The following is a 20382-nucleotide window of genomic DNA, read 5'->3' on the forward strand; positions in this document are numbered from 1 at the left end:
CAACCTTAGAGCTTTATCCAAGTTCAGCAGCCCCAGCTAATCAAATGCCGAACGTTCGGGTTCAGATGGACTCTAACCCGAACCCGGTTCGCTCATCTCTACTTATTACCATTAATTTTAGAATCTAAAATATATAGGTACTGTTGATAAAATGTTTCCTAGAAAAAAATAAAAAATGCTGTAACATCACGTATTGTTGAATTTCACTTATTCTAATATAAAGCTATGTTCCCACTTCATATTAATATTGGCGGAAGGCGGGCACTTTGTTGCATAGACAGCCGCTAACAATGATCATTATTAGCCGCCATCTATGTTACAAGACGGACGCCTTCCTTCCTAAATAGTAAATTACAGCCTCAGAATATTATCTTAGACGTTGATAAATATAAAATTGTACATAAAATTTCTTAGATATAGTAAGCTGGGCTATAGCAGTCAGTGCCTAGTAGCGGCTACCATAGCACATAAAGTGTTTGGAGCCATTAAAAGTGGCATAGATGATGAAGTGTTGTTCTATGGTTCTATTACATATAGTCAACGCTATGTTGCAACATTATACAGATATAGCCTGTGTTAACTTGCTCACAATAACATGTTTAACTCAGCGTTCTATTTGACCTTACATACCTCCCTAACATAATTGTTGCGTCAAGGATCATGTTAACCGTGGCGACATCTGTACATGCCCCGATGACACTGCCCGACCCTTCATGTAGAGGAAAAGCTGTCAGGCTGTGTTGTCATGGAGCCTGAAGTCAAACGGCAAGAAGCAAAGTAAATATATAACTTCTTAGATCTTGGGACAACTACTAAAGAGGGATATTCTGCTAAAAAATTAACTTTTATTAAGACGCCCTTCTAAAATAAGACACCCCCAACTACCCTACCAACCAGCCTAAAGTAAGGCATCCACCCAAAATGAGGCACCTCTACTCTAAACTAGGGCATTCACCCCTACTCTAAACTAGGGTATTCACCTAGTCCTCTCATGGACCTTCACAGCCGGAACCGCAGACATACTGGTCCATGGCCCCCACGTCCTCCGCACATCCCGACGCATGTCCCACCATGTCCCTCCAGCCACACACTTGACTGATGATGTCCTCTTGGTTCCACTGCTGATGCGCTCCTGCTTCAGCAAGGATGTGAGTGTTTCGGGGAGGTCTTGGGGATGTCTTCCGGTGGGCCCCTAGCTTTAGAACTTCCACAAACACTGACTGACATGTCTTTTCTCACTGATTCTTCATTGGTGGGCCCCCAGGATCATATCCTCTGGTGGGCCCCAGATACCCCAGTCCGACACTGGTCTTGGAAAAAGTGTGCTCCCTGTCTCGCAGTGAGGACCAAAATGGTACCTCAGAGCAGGTAACTAGGAAACAGGGCTGCAAAACATGGCCACTTTGAAAAAACTTTATCGAAAAGAACAAGAGCAAGCACATACCAATTCTGGCTTGCAGATGGCAGCATAGATAACAATGCATGGAATAGACAATACAAATGAATGGAGAACTCATCCAACAATATTAACAGCTGAATAACAGTACTGATAAGGGGAAAACAGCACAGTAAGAACATAACAAACAGCCTATTCTTACCTCTCTGCGCCCCCTCCTGTGTCCTCCTAAGTCATCTTCGGGTTCCAGTTAAGCGATCCCACCTCCACTTCCAACACAGACCTGTCACGGCAGTGACAGCCCGCTCAGCCAATCACTGGCCTCGGAGCTATCCCGCCTTGGTTGAGTGGGCTGTCACTGCCAAGACAAGTCCGTCCCGGAAGTGGAGGCAGGATTGCTTAACCGTAACCCAGAAATGATATAGGAGGAAACCTGGGGAAGTGCAGAAAGGTAAGAATAGTCTGTTAGTTATGTTCTCACTAAGGGCAGCAACATATTAAAAGTAAATTTTGAGCAGAATACTTTTTTAAATACACGAATAACATTAATTTCTCTGCATTTTTAAAAATATAAAAAATGTCCCCCCCCCCATCTCTCCTACCAATGTTTTTATATTTGCAAAACTATCTCAAAATCAAACGTTTTTGTTTTTTTGTATTCCCAGGTGCTGCCTCTTAACCTGCCCCTGCTAACTCTGGTTTTGGGCATTGGTGGCACATTTCAGTATGGTCTACACATTTCTCTTATCAATTCTCCTTCGAGAGTAAGTTGTCCTTTGTAAGCCATTTGGTTCATGTCCCATCTGCTCAGTTGGGAATGTCCCAGATATGCCTCCGCCTTCAATGGAATCACAATTTATACTGTTGTCTGGCCTGGTTTATTAGGTCTTTTGAATGAGAAATGGGCATGTGAGAATTATTTATGGCTATGGCAGAAAAATTAGAAATGAAGTTGTTTTACCTGTGTTATAAATTTGTGTAGGTATACTGCATTCTAAAATCAACAATTTTTTTTTCTTTAGTATGTTCAAAAGTTCATCAACAGCACATGGGAGAACCGGTATGGCGTCATCCTACATCCAGACACCATCACGTTACTTTGGTCCATGATTGTTTCTTTGTACAGTATTGGTGGACTCTTGGGCTCCCTAATAGTGGGACATCTGTCAGTCATCTTTGGAAGGTACTTAAGTGTTTGATATATCGATTTAATTTACTTTTGCCCTATCCACAGGATAGAGGAAAAGTAGGAGGTCGGGGGAGGGGGGGGGGGGGTTAGTGTCCGACCTCTGTGCCCCCTGCCAATCTCCCTATCAGGCCCCGCTGGCTCTGTTATGCATAGAGTCAAGGGTGCAGCTCGTGACCCGCTGCTCTATTCATTTCTATGGAGCAAACGGAAAGAGCCAAATACAACGCTCCTCTGGCATACTCATGTCTTTCCGTCGCTTCATAGGAATTAAGACATCTAGCGGGGCCGTTTGTTTGCACAGCCCACTTTTAAAATTAAACGGCCAAAAAAATAGGTTGTGTGGTCGTGGCCTAAAACTATAACGGAAAGAATTGCACCTTTTTCTGTGTCTTGGCCCCACTCCTCCTTTTGGTAAAAATACAGACCAAAATACTACGTGTGAACCAAACTTTTAATTTCTGCTCCCATTATTCTCGTGTAGAAAGAAACCCCAGCTGTATAATAATCTGATCGCTATACTGGGAGCTGTGCTAATGTGTACGAGCCGTTCTGCCCAATCATTTGAGATGATTATGTTAGGGAGATTCTTCTATGGAATTAATGCAGGTAAGTGAAGCCGAATTCTAAACCATTTAAACCTGACTCTATGTATATGTTGGTATTACTATGCACAGATTGATATTATGCACAGCTATTTAGGAATCTGACTATTGCTTTACTGTTGATGCCAGTTGTATGGCATGTAAATGTAAGGCATATTTATCTGTCGTGTTGTATACTTTAATACATGTCAGTTGCTTGACTACTGGGACACACTATTTGGAGGTTATAACGTCATTATGGGTCCAGGAAGGGCCTAACATTAGTGTTGAGCAGACTCGCCAAAACTGTCCTGGTTCAACAACTTCTATGAACCCAAATGCTCAGCATTTGATTTCCGGCGTCCGGAGAAGTTGGAAACCGCCGTAGGGAGTCCTGGAAAACATGGATATAGACTAAGACCTATGGCTGAATCCATGTTTTCCTGGTAGCCCTAGGGCGGCATCCAACTCCAGACACCAAGAATGAAATGCTCAGCATTCGGGTTTGGAGAAGTTGCCGAACCCAGATAGTTTCCTCGAGTCCGCCCAACACTACCTAACATTTACATACAGTAGCCGCACGTGTTGTGAGTATTATACCATAATGCTGATTGGAGGAGACTAAAAAAAAATAAAAAAGTGTGCTTTAATGGTCAGGTGCAAATGGTCTGTATGTGCAGTCAAGTGGACCAGCAATTGATTAGTGAATTTGAGGCCTGTTTATTTGGGAGGCATCAGTGAAGGGAAGGCCAGCATGGGAAAGGGAGGGACATGATCTTTGAGACTAGAGTGGCTTGTCCATTGCAGAAGTGGTGGTGGGATGGAGGCTGGAGTGTGTGACATGGGGCCTGTAGTATGTGAGTGACCCATGGCAACAACTGTCAGCTGAGCAACATTTGGAGGGTCACAAGAATACAGTGAGCTGACCTGAGGTAATTACTGCGGCCATCTTGTGGGCTGGGATAGTCTAGCCATGGAAGTGGGTAGCTTGCAGAATTCAACTGGGGCTGAAAGAGATGTCAATCCAGGAGAGAGCCAAGTCACAGAAGTGGTAGCAGTCAGCAGAGGACCCAGTGACGCCGCAGGAGGACACCAGGGGAATGTGGGGAAATAAGAATAAGATGTTTTTTATGATGGCAGTAATATATAAAAAGTTTTTAGGGGCCAGAGTAATTCAATTCTATAGACACATCATTTTTTTGGAAAGTGCTTCCTTATTTTACTCCTTACTTTGAATCTACTTTTAGTTTTGGCTCAAAAGCCGCCATGTGTGAAACCGGCATAATGGCAAATGCTCTGATTTTGGTCTATATTATTAAAGCGGGTTATGTATGACTAACAGCATGGTATGGTTAGTGCTTGTCTGTTTCACTATATGCCTCCCTGTTGGTGTTTGTTCTAGGCATAAGTCTGAATCTTCACACAATGTACATTGGGGAATGTGCCCCTCAGAGTAAACGTGGACTTGTCACTGTATCCGTTTCTTTTTCCATTGCCTTTGGGAAGTTGATGGGATTTGTCATAGGACTCAGGTACTGTCAGCAACACTTTTTAAAGGCAACATGCCATCAGAGAATGATCTATTGTGTAAATATTGTTTTTATGTTAAACACATTTTTTAAACAATTTTTGGTGATTTTTTTTTATTTCCAATTTTTATCTATCTATCTATATATATATATATATATATATATATATATATATATATATACTGTATAATAAAATAGTCCTGGAATCTTGCAGTTTTCATTCTCACCAATGGGGGCTAAAACTAAGCTGAGACTTCCTGATCTCTCTTTGGTGATAAGAGGAGGCTGCTGTAAAGTGACAGAATTAAAGCATCAGGTGACACCAGTAGATAGAGGAGATAATAGCAGCTCCCTGTGGAATGACGCTCAGTAATGTTTCACATTCATTTTAAGGGGACAGTGTGTGTCTATTGTCGTCTATGTCTATGAGTCTTACTGTCACTAAATGCTGTTAAAAACAACGCAGACAAGATGGCAGCCCCCTTAACAATATACAAGTGAAATTAAAAAAAATTACAGACAGAAAAAAAGAAACAGATTGAAATAGAAGAACAACTTTTAGTGTCTGGTAAAAGAAAATCTACATGATACATTCCCTTTAAAGTTGTTTATAATATCCTCTTATATTCTTCATATGTTAACTAAGCAATTCTTTACTACCAGTAACCATTGTTTGTGCTATTGTTTTCTTTAGTTCAGTACATGTCATAACTTTACTTAATTTTCTTCTAGGGAATTGCTTGGGACAGAGGAGCTGTGGCCCTACCTCTTGGCATGTAGTGCAGTCCCAGCACTCATTCAGCTAGTTACATTACCGTTTTTCCCAGAGTCTCCTAGATACCTTTTTATCGACAAAGGTGACAAAGATGGTTGTCTAAAAGGTATAGAGAGGTTACACTGTCTCTAGTAAAGTGGTGTCACTCTATTCATTATTACATCAGATGTTTTTATTATTTTTTCCAGCTATGCAGCAGCTGTGGGGTCCGGGGGATCATAGTACTGAACTGCAGAACATGTTGGCAGAGAAAGAGGTGGTAGGAGAACAAAGCAAAGGTTTGAAGGATCTACTGGTGGATCGCACAGTGCGCTGGCAGATGATCTCACTCATGTTAATATGTGGAGCTATGCAGCTAATAGGCATCAATGCGGTAATTGTTTCATTCACCTTCTATGCCTTATTCTTTATATTACATTTACTGATTTTATCTCTAGTTTTTTGTGCTTATAAAAATATCTATCTCTGCTTTACCACGTGTCTCTTCCTGTATATATATATAAATATATCTGTTTTGCTGCCGGAATAATACTGTGATGTCATTAGCATTTTGTCAATTCCTATGAACTTTTTTAAGCTGCTGCCTTTGAGTGACAGCCATTGTCCCCATAACAGTGCCAGTTACTGTACCCCATAACAGTGCCAGGCATTGTCCCCATAACAGTGCCAGTTACTGTACCCCATAACAGTGCCAGGCATTGTCCCCATAACAGTGCCAGTTACTGTACCCCATAACAGCGCAAGCCATTGTCCCCATAACAGTGCCAGCCACTGTACCCCACAACAGTGACAGCCATTGTCCCCATAACAGTGCCAGCCACTGTACCCCATAACAGTGCCAGCCATTGTCCCCATAACAGTGCCAGCCACTGTACCCCATAACAGTGCCAGCCATTGTACCCCATAACAGTGCCAGCCACTGTACCCCATAACAGTGCTAGCCATTGTACCCCATAACAGTGCCAGCTACTGTACCCCACAACAGTGCCAGCCATTGTACCCCATAACAGTGCCAGTCACTGTACCATAACAGTGCCAGCCATTGTACACCATAACAGTGCCAGCCACTGTACCCCATAACAGTGCTAGCCATTGTACCCCATAACAGTGCCAGCTACTGTACCCCACAACAGTGCCAGCCATTGTACCCCATAACAGTGCCAGTCACTGTACCATAACAGTGCCAGCCATTGTACCCCACAACAGTGCCAGCCATTGTATCCCATAACAGTGCCAGCCACTGTACCCTATAACAGTGCCAGCCACTGTACCCTATAACAGTGCCAGCCATTGTACCCCATAACAGTGCCAGCCATTGTACCCCATAACAGTGCCAGCCCCTGTACCCCACAACAGTGCCAGCAATTGTTCCCCATAACAGTGCCAGACATTGTACCCCATAACAGTGCCAGCCACTGTACCCCATAATAGTGCCAGCCATTCTACCCCATAACAGTACCAGCCACTGTACCCCATAATAGTGCCAGCCATTCTACCCCATAACAGTGCCAGCCACTGTACCCCATAAAAGTGCCAGCCATTGTACCCCAAAACAGTGCCAGCCACTGTACACCATAACATTGTAATCCATTGTACCCCATAATGGTGCCAGCCACTGTACCCTATAACAGTGCCAGCCATTGTACTTCATAACAGTGCCAGCCAGTGAACCCCATAAAAGTACCAGCCACTGTACCCCACAACAGTGTCAGCCATTGCACCCCATAACAGTGGCAGACATTGTACCCCATAACAGTGCTAGCCACTGTACTTAACAGTATCAGCCATTGTACCCCACAACAATGCCAGCCACTGTAGCCAATAACAGTGTCAGCCACTTTATGATACCCCTACCCTATTCATGCTTCTCTCTCATCTTCTACTGGGAAGAAAGAAAATACACCTGAGCAGCCATTCTTCTTGCTTCATTTGACATTGTTCAGGTTTTCTACCCAAGGGAAGCAATCTAGCCGCTTGTTAGAAATCAAAAATTGTTATGATGAACACAGGAGACTTGGGAGGTATCTCAAAAAAGTTACATGTGGGATTACATTTACAAAATAATCCATATGAGCTTTTACTACATATTGCTGCACTATACTACAGACAAAAACAACCAAATTGTTTCGTTAAAGTGACTCTGTACCCACAATCTGCCCCCCCCCCCCCCAAACTGCTTGTACCTTCGGATAGCTGCTTTTAATCCAAGATCTGTCCTGGGGTCCGTTCCGCAGGTGATGCAGTTATTGTCCTAAAAAACAACTTTTAAACTTTCAGCCCAACAGCCGTGGCTTAGAATATCTGTGCCCTAACTTTGCACCACCCCTCCGTCCCTCCTCCCCACCCTCTTCATCATTAAGAATACCACTGAAACATTTTATCCTGTCTGAACATTGCACAGGTGCTTTGACGATCCAGCCCATGTGCCGGGCTGACACAGGTGAGGAATAAGAGACAATCTGGCTGGAGCATTCCTAATGATGAGGAGGGTGGGGAGGAGGGACAGTTGTGCCAGCCTAATGCATACACAATCTAGGCCACGGCCGTTGGGCACGGGGCTGCAAGTTTAAAAGTTGTTTTTTTGTTAATAACTGCATCACCTGCCGAACGGACCCCAGGACAGATCTTGGATATAAAGCAGCTATCCGAAGGTACAAGCGGTTTTGGGGGGGGGGTCAGATTGTGGGTACAGAGTTGCTTTAAAAGCTTTTTTATTTTTTATATTTTAATTATATAGTTTTACAATAATGACCAACTAAAAATAGCATTCCTTGTATCCACTGCCAGGTTTACTTCTATGCGTATGACGTTTTCCAGAATGCAGGTATTGCAGCTAGTCAGGTACCATACATGTCTCTTGGCATCGGGATTGTGGAAATGTTTACAACAGTTCTGTGTGTAAGTATTGCGTCTACTTCAGCTTCCACCACATTTTCTTTATTGTAGAGTGCTGAGACTTTACTTTGCACATGCAACTCATTGTCCTGCTGTTCGATATCTTTGTTGTCTTATTACAGGGCTTTCTCATTGATCGTCTGGGCAGAAGAACGCTACTCTGGGTGAACTATGTGATTTTGTCGCTGACGTTGTCCTTACTCACTGCCACTCTCACCTTTCAGGTAAGAACCGTGTTGCTGCCGTGTAAGTATGAAGGAGGCTGTCGCACAGCCATCCAGTGCTGATGAAGAAAGAAGAAAGCCTATACATCTCATACAAGGAATTGTATTGTTTTTATGGTTAGACTACCATAGCAATACAGGAAAAAGTAAAACTTACTCTCATAAAGGGCTATTCTCATGATCAAAAATGATCTCCTATCCACAGGATAGGGAATAACTAGCAGACTGGTGGAGGTCTGATCTGTGGGACCTTTTTTCTATGTTACTTTTATCTGTTTCCCATATTTAGAATGGAACTATAATCAACTGGTGTCTCCTTCAAGTCAACTGGTGTGAGAAAGTTATATAGATTTGCAATTTACTTCTATTTAAAAATTTCAAGTCTTCCAGTACTTATCAGCTCCTGTATGTCCTGCAGGAAGTGGTATAGTCTTTCCAGTCCACTGTGCTCTCTGTTGCCACCTCTGTCCATGACAGGAATTGTCCAGAGGTTTTCTATGGGGATTTGTTACTGCTCTGCACAGTTCCTGACATGGACAGAGGTGGCAGCAGAGACCACTGGAAAGAATACAGCACTTCCTGCAGGAAATACAGCAGCTGCTGTATGTCCTGCAGGAAGTGGTGTATTCTTTCCAGTGTGACACAGTGCTCTCTGCTGCCTCTTCTGTCCATGACAGGAACTGTCCAGAACAGTAGCAAATCCCTATAGAAAAACTCTCCTGCTCTGGACAGTTTCCGTCACAGGTGGCAGCAGAGAGCACTCTGTCAGACTGAGAAGACTACATCACTTCCTGCAGGACATACAGCAGCTGATAAGTACTGGAAGACTTGAGAATTTTAAATAGAAATAAATAACAAATCTATATAACTTTCTGACATGAGTTGATTTGAAAGACAAAGATTTTTTTTTGCCGAAGTTCCCTTTTAAAAGGGAGCAACATGATCACAGGATCAGACACAATTTAAAGGGCTTTTTTGTATTTTAGAACTATAGAGACAGATGTGTTGTGTACGCATAACGGTAGGATATGGAAAGTTGCTCTATCTTCTATTTTGGACGCATAAAATATTGGTTGCAAAGTTAGAGTGTAGTTCTCATACCACACATACACATGAACTAAATATGTAGTCAGCAACGTAAGAACGGTCCAAACAATTACAGTACATGATCCAAGAAGAAAGGACAACGTAATTCTATAAGATATACAAGATGTCATTTATGTTTAACACATTGAATGAATGTCCTTGCAGGACGTCTACTCCTGGCTGCCATATGCTTCTTGCATGTTGATTTTCGTCTTTACGTTGAGCTTCGGCTTGGGTCCAGGTCAGTTATTTATTAGTAAGATAAACACAGTTTTTAGTGCTATTGATTCATTTATTAGTTAATTGGATAGAAATCAGTCTAAAAGAACTGGGGTACAATAAACTTCAAATCACGCAGTTCAATTTTTATATGTATGTATGTTTGTGTATGTATTTGTACGGGTCCTATTACACGGGGTGATTATTTGCCCAATCAGGCCGAATCGAGCAAGTCATTGGCCACCGACCGTGCATCGCTATGTGTAATAAGGGATGCGTGGTCGGCGGCTGATTTAAAGGGGTAGTGCACCCAAAAAATTTTCTTTCAAATCAACTGCTGCCATGAAGTGACAGAGATTTGTAATTTACTTCTATTAAAAAATCTCAAGCCTTCCAGTACTTATCAGCTGCTGTGTGTCCAGCAGGAAGTGGTGTTTTCTTTCCTGTCCGACACAGTGCTCTCTGTTGCCTCCTCTGTGCATGTCAGGAACTGTCCAGAGAAGGAGCAAATCCCCATAGAAAACCTCTCCTGCTCTCCAGACTGGAAATAATACCACTTCCTGCTGGGCATACAGCAGCTGATAAGTACTGGAAGGCTTGAGATTTTTTAATAGAAGTAAATTACAAATCTCTGGCACTTCATGGCAGCAGTTGATTTGAAAGAAATTTTTTTTTGGTGCACTACCCCTTTAAGTGTATAGAAAATAATAAACAGTATACTTACCTGTCCAGGCTCCTCTGGTGTCCTAATGTCTTCTCTACTCTCAGCCGCTGGTACGTAGTGAGCCGTCTGTGACAGGCAGCTAAGCCGATCACTGCCAGCGGCACTGTCATGTCTCAAACAGTGATTGGCTAAGCCGCCTGTTACTTCAGAGACAGCTTCACACATGCCAGCACTGACTGTGGTGAGCAGGGAACATGCTGGAGGACACCAGAGGAGCCTGGAGAGGTAAGTATGACTTAATTATTTTCTATATACAGCAAGGATGTATGTGCTGCAGAGGCTCGGTAAGCAAGCACCAATCTAGCAGATTGGCGCTTGCTTACATTAAATATCAGGCCTAAGAATATAATCTATTAGCATTGTTACTAGTGAAACAGGGAAACCATGGATAAAGCTAGGTTCACATTTCCATTTGGAGTACTCCAAACAGAAGTATGAACCCAGCCTCAGCAAAACTTAGCGGGTTCGTAATTTTATGTCTGTAAATACCTGGATTAATAATGATGGATGTTTTCTAATATTTACATTATAGGAGGCATTTCTTGTGTCCTGCCCACAGAGCTGTTTGTACAGTGTTACAGACCAGCTGCCTATGCCATAAGTGGGGCCTTCATTTGGCTGGGATTATTTGTCATTGGCTTGGCTTTTCCTTTTATTGAGGTAAGGTCTTCAGTATAGTTGGTGTAATCTAGATGAATATATCATTTGATATGAGCAAACCTCAAGCATGCATAGGTTTGTCCGAACCCGACTGTGCTGCATTTTAATACCAGTGGCTGAAGAAATTGGATGAAGCCCTAAGGAGTCTAGTAAAATATGGATACATATGGCTGAGTTCATACTATGGGATTTTGCGGCCGTAAAAAAAAAAAATTTCCAATATTAGCCGATGACGGACGTCTCTAATCACTATGATCATTATAGACAGCTGTCATTAGCAAATATCAGACGTCTTTTTGAGGACCATTGGCAATGACGGCGGTAAAATACTGTAGTGTGAACTCAGCCTATGGCTGTATCCATGCTTTCCAGGCAGACTTAGGGCTGCATCAAACTTCATAACCTGACTGGTTCTGTCATTATAATAGTGACCGCAGCATCTAACAGGGAGAGAGAGGGAGAAATCTCTCTCTGTCCTCCACCTTGCAATGCAATGGTACCAAGGGCAACTGGAGGCCTTAGGGAAGCCACCGGTTTCCTGGCTTCAGAAGCCAGTCAGGCTTCCAGTACTTATCGGCTGCTGTATGTCCTGCAGGAAGTGGTGTATTATTTCCAGTCTGAAACACTGCTCTTTGCTGCCACCTCTGTCCGTGAGAAGAACTGCTCAAAAAAGCTTTTTTATGGGGATTTGCTACTTCTCTGGACAGTTCCTGACATGGACAGAGGTGGCAGCAGAGAGCACTGTGTCACTCTAGAAAGAATACACCACTTCCTACAGGATATACAGCAGCTGATAAGTACTGGAAAATTTTAGATTTTGAATAGAAGTAATTTACAAACCCTTATAACTTTCTGACACTAGAATTAAAAGAATAAAATTTAATATCTGCAAAAAAAAAAAAAACAATAAAATTCTTACGTTCTTTTTAGTGAGGTCTGTAACATATATTTGCGCTGGGCCACTCCGCTGAGGGTAGTAGTACTGGTGGTGGTAGTACTGGGTAGGAACCCTTTTGCCTGATGGTAGTCACGGTATTGGCACAAGGGATAGCAGCTGTAGACCAGGAACCTGACCAAGCGGAGGCCGAGCAATTCTTCGTTGTGCTTAGTCAGGGCACCAATAATTAAACCAATGCCAGGGTTCGGTAGTTGTGCATTTATTGAAACGGTGGTAACTAGTGGCAACAGTCTCTCCGGATGCAACCGGGAATAAGGCAGACTTGGATAAGGCAAAGCAATGGGTGATGCTGCAATAGGCTTTGATGGTAGCGTACTGAATGATGGGAGTAGTAGTACTGAGGATAAGATACTGGGCGGAATGAAGCTGAGACGAATACTTGCTGTGGATGATGATGGGAGATGATGAGAGGAATGACTGAAGAATCGGCACCCAGATCTTTGATTGAGATGAGAATCTTTAGGACTTAAGAAGGAGGACACAGCCAGGTCCCAACTGGACCGGAACACTTCTAGCAATGCTGGAGCAGCAGAGCACACGTGTCTCTTTCCTGACGGTGGAGAGAAGACACACACAACCTGTCCCCTTGAAGGTAGAAGATAGGACTGAGGCAGAGAGGAAGTCACATGGTATCCCCAGCCAAAGCTCGATGGCTATTGGGGTTACCATGGCAGCAGGGGCAGTCACGTGACATCAAGCCATTGCATCATCACACCATTAGGCATACTGGACTGAATATACATGAGAAGTACCATACTTGAACACTGGGGGGGGGGCGACATAATACCATTAGGCACTGATAACTGAATATGCATGAGAAATAAATGAAATAGCAGACCTGAATACTGAGAGGGGTGACACAATATACAGTTTTCAGAACAGAGGCAATAAAATACTGACTGACTCAGATATAAGAATACACTTTTGAGAAAAACAACAAGAGGAGAAACTCTATTCTGGGACACTGCATATTTATTCAAATGTTGCACTGCTCATCTCAGTGATTGTAGTCATAGAATAGCCTAACAATTAAATCATATGAACGGATAATATATATGTGGAGATCCAACTACACTAGAAGTTACATCACTGTATTCTGTTTTTAACAGGAAGCACTGGGGACATTCTGCTTCATTTTCTTCTTGGTTTACTGCATCTCTATGGCTATATATTCCTTCTGTATCCTGCCAGAGACCAAGGACAAGAGTATCATGGAGATCCTGGAATCCTTTAATAAGCTGAATTTTGGAGCTATAAAAGACAAGGAGGAGGAGCTTACTTCTACCCGATTTTAAAGCTTGAAGACAATGTGTAAATAAATTTATTAATGTGTGTAAATATTTATTGTTTAACCTAAAGACCATACCACTTGCATAGGGAGAAAATTTTTTTTATAGTGCCCTTGTCATTAGGAAATAAAAACTTTTGACATGGAACAGAGCCATACCAAAAGGAAAAAGTCCAATACCACCAAAATAGTAATTTTTCTCCATTGGACTGTTGGGCTCTTTTAACTTTATAAACATGTAAAAGTGGATATCCACCTTCAATAATTGTTGGCCAAACAATCATTTAACAGTGACATGTCCAAAGTTTTGATCAGTTGGGGTCTGGTTGTACAGACACTCATCTTTAGATGGAGTCAGGAGAAGTGCATGGTTGAGCGCTTCACTCCCCAGCTTGCTCTGATCTCCATCTCACTGGACTCTATCCAGTGACCAGTGATGGTCTAAACCCCCATAACCCCACTGATCAAAACTTTTGATATATCTTTTTAATGGAAAAATGCATTCTTCAGATATTTTTTTAAATGACAGTCATCCACAAAGACGGTCATCATTATAGCCCTAATTTTTTTATCTGAATAATTATGCCACCATGACCCCTTAAAGGGATTTTCTGAAATATTTTTTTAAAAATACAGTCAGTTATCGTTGGAAAATAAAAAAAAAAGATGGCATCCTCACCTGTTTTACGCATCCAGTGTTGCGGCTCCTCCATCCTCCACCTTCTATGTAGAGATGATATGCCTAAATACCCTGTAGTAAATTACTGGTCTCAGCAGTAGATGCCACAAGACCACTGACGTAGCTACCATAGAGGCAGACCACACAGCTGCTACGGGGCCCGTGCAGTGGGGACCCGCCCTGGCAAAGCGTGATTTGCCTTCATGGGACTGCCAACCCCCCACTGGACAGCCGCTGGCCCGCAACCAGCCTCCCGTCTCCAGACAGCTATTGACCCGTCCCCCACCAGCCCAACCCCCCCCCCCCGGCCAGCTGGGCTGGATGAGTATGTATGTGTACTGTACGCTTGGGGGGGGGGGGGCGGGTTGGTGGAGTGTACAGGGGGTTCATGGGGCCCCATACAGTTTTTTGCTATCGGGCCCTTATGAATCCTAGCTACGCCCCTACAAGACCCCTAAAGCCAGTGATGATTGGCTAGGTAATTTCTGCAGGGAACTAAATAAAGGTGGCACCTGGTGTTCTGTAGGTCAGGGAATTCAAATAATACAGATAAGGACACCTAAAGAGTATCCAGCACTGTGACTGGGGGCATGTGTCTCTAGGAGAGTGTGCGTATAGCTCACTAACTGCAGCTACAGATATCATTGTGCACACATGAGATATATATTATATTTCGGTATTGGGTAAGAGCCATGTTACTGGCATGTTAGTAATTATTTAGGATAATAAACACACTAATTTGAGAACTAGATGACTAGCACTCAGCTGGAGGGGTCAGCCTTATAGGCCTGGACTTTGTATCAGCCCAGTATTGCTGCCATTTGGAATTTGTCACATTGAAAAACATTATTGGTAAATGATTAATTAAATAAAGGGAATGTTTCATCAGAAAAGAAGCTATTGCATCAAGCAGGTCCTTGTATTATCACCGGGAGGTTCTCAGGCTGTATGTGGGTCAGTTGTATTTAATAGATTCTGAACAAGCCCCTTTGAAAAAAAAATCAATGACCTAAATGTAGAGATGAGCATTGCGAATCTGACGAATTCCAATTTGCAGTGAATTGGGCATTAAATTTGCTCCGTAGTGCTTCACGGTTTCACCAGATTCGCTTTGCAAATTTGCTAAACATGGCGGCTTAAAGAACTGTCTTTTGGCGGGAGCAGGGGATTATCCATAATCTCTTGTGCCCGTCCAATCAGCTGCAAACCCTACTGTGATGTCAGCAACCCCCCCTATATAAGGTGATTGGCATCCTGGAAGCGGCCAGTCGGCTGTGTATAGCGGAGAGCAGGTTGCAGCAGGCAGTTAGAGCAGAGAGAGAAATACAGATAGATAGGGACAGAGAGGTAAGGAGAGTGGATTGCGGGGGGGTTTCTGTGGGAGCAGTGAAGCCATTGTCCAGTATACCCAGTAACTGGGTAACTGTTGTTCATTATACCAAGTCACTGGGTCTTGTGTGTGCATTATAGGAAGTCACTGGGGGACTGTTGTTCATTATACCAAGCCAAGGTTGGGGAGAATCTTAAAATTGTTGAGTATTTGCCACACCTAGTAGTCGCTAAATAGGAAATAACCATTCTGGTCACATGGCACTACTATGGACAACTGCAATGTGAAGTGTTTTCAGATCCATCTTTCTGGGCGAGAACTAATCTCTGCAAAGCTAAATCCAGTCCTCTGTCCCCAGAGGGCTGGAACTTTGTAGTCAGTCCTTAGGGATACAGTTTTCTCTCCACCATATCCAGAACCAGCATTTTGACTCCATTTGCGTACAGAAAGGTTTGATGGGCAAGTTTCCTTGCAAGTTGGGTCTCATCATCAGCAGGTATTCTGGTGGATGCTCAATGGTCCAGTCCAATCACATCCTGGAGCGGGTCCCCCTATAAAGTGTATTATTGCCCTGTTCTGTATGCTGGCTATTAGTCTTTTTTAAGCGTGCTAAGTGAACCCTTGTTTCCTTATATTCTGTTTCACTGTTACTCTGTTTTTACGTTTCTTTTGGATTGTGCTTTTGTACTGCATTATCAGTTTGGTTTGACACCAGCCTGTACGACTACCCCTTTCTTGTTTGTTCGTCTTGTCTTCATTTTATGTTTTGCACCTTGGTCACAGGCTACAGACTGTCCCCAGTTGCTCGCAGCCGCTTAGGGTTGTCTAATGCAAGTAGCCAGGGATAGCTGACAGGGGCAAGTTTGGGGCTCACAGTCTGTGTCCTCCCCAACCTTTCTCTGGCCGAATGACACATCCTGTGCTGACAGTAATTATTCAGGATCATAATGATAGTCCATTATAATGCTCCATCCTTTAATGAATTGTCAATGCCTCTTTTAGAAAGTTGGCACCAGATTGACATAGAATTTGGTTGTATCATTAGAGGGGAACTATCCACAGGATAGCTCCCTAGTGGCCACAAGGTGCTGAGGATGAAGGTATGTCTCTTACATTCATCCTCTGCGCAATTCCTGTGCTTTTAGCTGTGAAATCTTCTGCCCGGTAAGCTATTAGGAGCACCTATCCAGCATTAGGGGGTGGAGGGGGGATCACTGTTTGTGTGGGAGAGTTGTGGGCACTGGTGGGCACAGATGCACAAAATCCATTTATTTTTCACAGAATGCACAAACTTTTTTTGCGTTTTTTTGCGTTTGTGTCACAAACTTATTTTTTAGTCCAGACTGGCCCAGATTTACTAATGTGTTCCTGCCAGAATTTTGGCTAAAAAAGTGGCGCACAGGACTTTTCTCCACAATTAATTATGCATTTTAGACACTTTTCCACCTGGTACAAAAAAAGAGGAGGGTTTATGCAAAAATGGGGCATGGTCTATTTTGCACCAAAAAAAAAAAAAAAGCACTGGAATCTGGCTGAAAATTCTAGCGGACTTCAAGCCAAATAATAGATGGTGTAAACTTTGCACCAAAAAACTAGACAGTCTTTTAGTGTGACAGATTTATCAAACTAAATTACATTCTTTAACAACTGTCATCAACTAGGGTGCCGTTCATATTGTGAACAGGAATTAACTGACCAATTAGAGAGCTTGTTGTTGGTTCACTAGTCTTAGAGGCCTATTACTTGGGACATTTATCGTGCAGAAAATCATTATATACTTTAAATTTAACTATTAACTATTGTAACAATCGTAACTAATGGTGCATTTACACAGAGAGATTTATCTGACAATTTTTTTAAAGCCAAAGCCAGGAACAGACTATAAACAGACAACAGGTCATAATGGAAAGACTCACATTTCTCCAATTTTCAAATCCATTCCTGACTTTGGCTTCCAAATTCTGTCAGATAAATCTCTCTGTGTAAACACATAATAATGGTGTGTTTAGGGTCCATTTACACAGAAAGATTATCTGACAGATTTGAAGCCAAAGCCAGAAACCGACTATAAACAGAGATCAGGTTATAAAAGAAAGACTGAGATTTTTCCTCTTTTCAAATCCATTCCTGGCTTTGGCTTCAAATCTTTGACAGATAATCTGTCAGATAATCTTTCTGTGTAAATGGACCCTTACACAGAGAGATTTATCTGACATATTTGAAGCCAAAGCCAGGAATGGATTTGAAACGAGGAGAAATCTCAGTCTTTACCTGTTCTCTGTTTATAGTCTGTTCCTGGCTTTGGCTTCAAAAATCTGTCAAAAATCTCTTTGTGTAAATACACCCTAACAACTATTCTTTTGTGTAATATGGTAATGATTTCAGGTTTCAGGTTAACGATAAACGATAGTCTCGTTAATCATTAAAAATAACTTCGTCTTATAGGACCCTTAGTCAAGCGTATATTTCCCATTCAAAACTCTTGTAATTTAGCAGTGTAATCTCCAGGGCGCAGGTTCTTATGAAGCACAGTGTTAATTTATTCTCCGGGTAGGAAGTAAAATACACATTTGTTTTGGCTTACCATCTCAAGCACATTTCTTTTTGTTTTGCAATGCTGTCCCCTAAGGTAAGGACATTTTCATCAGATTTATTTTGTGTCAAAATAAATTGTGTTTTTGCGACATTTCTGGTAGGTTGTGGCTCAAACTATTGAGAAACACAGGAAACACTCAAGGACAGTGCTCAAAAATGTTCACTGGCCCCATAGAGAATGAATGTAGTGCAGGCTGTATAAGCGGTGTGCTCTATTCATTCCACCAATCAGCTTGTTATCCTCTATCCTAATGATGCGTTTACACAGACAGATTTATCTGACAGATCTTTGAAGCCAAAACCAAGAGCAGACTATAAAAAGGGATCAGGTCATAAAGAAAAGACTGGGATCTATCCTCTTTTTAAATCTATTCCTTGCTTTGGCTTCCAAAATCTGTCAGATAAATCTTTCTGTGTAAACGCACTCTTTGGATAAGAAATAAGTTAATGACAGGGGGATACCCCTTTAATAATTTCATGTCTCAATGTATTCAGGATATCATAAAAGCCTATGGGATAACAACAAAGTACAGTTTTTTGTGTGTGTTTATTAAAAATTCAGAATTTTTTGTTCCTCAACATTCGGCGATAACATATTTTCATCAACTTGATCTGACAGCACATTTGCCAGCAAGTAAGTGAATTTATTTTCATGTGTTTGAGGAGTGTTTAATGAAGCCGGCTATTAAAGGGGTTATCCAGCGCTACAAAAACATGGCCACTTTCCCCCTACTGTTGTCTCCAGTTTGGGTGGGGTTTTTAAACTCAGTTCCATTGAAGTAAATGGAGCTTAATTGCAAACTGCACCTGAACTGGAGACAACAGTAGGGGGAAAAGTGGCCATGTTTTTGTAGCGCTGGATAACCCCTTTAAGCAGATGTTGCTAGGTGCTATATGCGATTTTTGTATTTGCAATGAAGTAAGAAAAGCTAAATAAACATCCGTAAGGCTTGAACCAGACTCCAGGGTTTTTCCGGATTAAAAAAGGCAATAAAAACACCAAAATTGGTGCATTGCCTAAAAACACTGCAGAGGTTGGCTGAGAGTCAATGGGATGTTTTTTGGTTTGGATTTTTTCTAGGGAAGTTTTGCTCTTTTTCATTCAGTTTTATGAAATTGCAGTAGACTAGACATTTGAGTGTTTTATTGCAGAAACGTTGGCATTTTCCTCCCATTAGGGGGACAAAGATACCAGAACAAACGCCATGTCTATATGCATATTGCAATTTTTTTTCCCAGTGTTTTTTTTTTTTTCATAACACATTCAGAGAAATTGTGGAATCACAGGATGAAAAAAAATCTAATTACTTGTAATAAAAAAAACGCAAGGGATAAAAATGCCTATACTAATTTACACTAAAATGAGAAAACGGCAGAAAAACTCCTGGAAACAAATGGCAAAAAACAGTAAAGACTGGTGGCATTTTTGTGGCATATTTTAACACAAAAAAAAACGTGTCTTAGGGAAGCCTAAGTAGTGATTCCATAATTCTTGACAAGGGCTTGTACATACTGTATGTTACATGGTTGCAGGCTAATATCACCTTTTGTAATAGGGCTGACAATCAGCCATTGAAAAAACAAACAGATTTTTTGACCTCTCAACAAATCATTGGCAATTGGCTGCACCGCTCCCCATGAAGTAGACAATCCAGGGCTTGTTCATGCAACCCACCCTAGAGCCAAATCTATATAATCATTGTTTCTATATACTGTGCGGTCAAGCCATGTAACTGGGCCCTTAGTCCTAAAAAAGACAAAGGATAAATTACAAAAGATAAATCCTAGCCAACTCATTTAATCCCTTGGAGATATATGCTGTACATGTGCAGCATGGCTGTCTGGGTTTTGAGGACTGGTGCCATACATTCACAGAATGCTTCTGTGGTGTCCCACCACGGATGTTTCTAGTCTTTACACCCTACGCAAAAGTCTGTACTCTAAAGTAGAAGTGGTAATGAAGTAGTATCCAAGTTTTGCCACTAGATGTTGCTGTTATGTGTATTATGTACCTAGGTGTTGTACGGCTGAATGTAACTAAAGGGTTATTGTTTTAGGATCTGTGCACCAATGGGAGTTCTTTCTCTTTTCCTCCTATCTCTATCCTTCTGTTTCTCTTGCACTCTCTTCTCACCCACTCACAGCACAATGGGTAGAGGAAGTGTAGCCACACCTTAGAGAGTCTTACCCTGGCTTTTGTAGAGGAAGGACACAAGCCAGAAAGGTCCCTGTAGTAGCCAAGAAGGGCCCTGGC

At 42.1% G+C, this 20382-nt stretch overlaps 1 protein-coding gene across 1 annotated transcript in view; it reads left to right on the top strand.

Moving 5' to 3' along the window:
* Positions 1 to 1061: 1061 nt before the first annotated feature.
* LOC138786409 (uncharacterized) overlaps positions 1062 to 20382 on the top strand; it is a 45921-nt gene continuing 26600 nt past the window's right edge. Inside the window, exons 1-13 of the mRNA XM_069963400.1 lie at positions 1062 to 1148; positions 2062 to 2160; positions 2419 to 2579; positions 3067 to 3191; positions 4569 to 4698; positions 5428 to 5576; positions 5659 to 5843; positions 8258 to 8368; positions 8488 to 8589; positions 9841 to 9916; positions 11151 to 11278; positions 13346 to 13509; positions 16679 to 16697. Of these exons, the coding sequence (XP_069819501.1) occupies positions 1062 to 1148; positions 2062 to 2160; positions 2419 to 2579; positions 3067 to 3191; positions 4569 to 4698; positions 5428 to 5576; positions 5659 to 5843; positions 8258 to 8368; positions 8488 to 8589; positions 9841 to 9916; positions 11151 to 11278; positions 13346 to 13509; positions 16679 to 16697 (1536 nt within the window). The remainder of the gene's footprint in view (positions 1149 to 2061; positions 2161 to 2418; positions 2580 to 3066; positions 3192 to 4568; positions 4699 to 5427; positions 5577 to 5658; positions 5844 to 8257; positions 8369 to 8487; positions 8590 to 9840; positions 9917 to 11150; positions 11279 to 13345; positions 13510 to 16678; positions 16698 to 20382) is intronic.

This window comes from Dendropsophus ebraccatus, chromosome 3 (assembly GCF_027789765.1).
Source record: "Dendropsophus ebraccatus isolate aDenEbr1 chromosome 3, aDenEbr1.pat, whole genome shotgun sequence".
NCBI classification, from domain to species: Eukaryota; Metazoa; Chordata; class Amphibia; order Anura; family Hylidae; genus Dendropsophus; species Dendropsophus ebraccatus.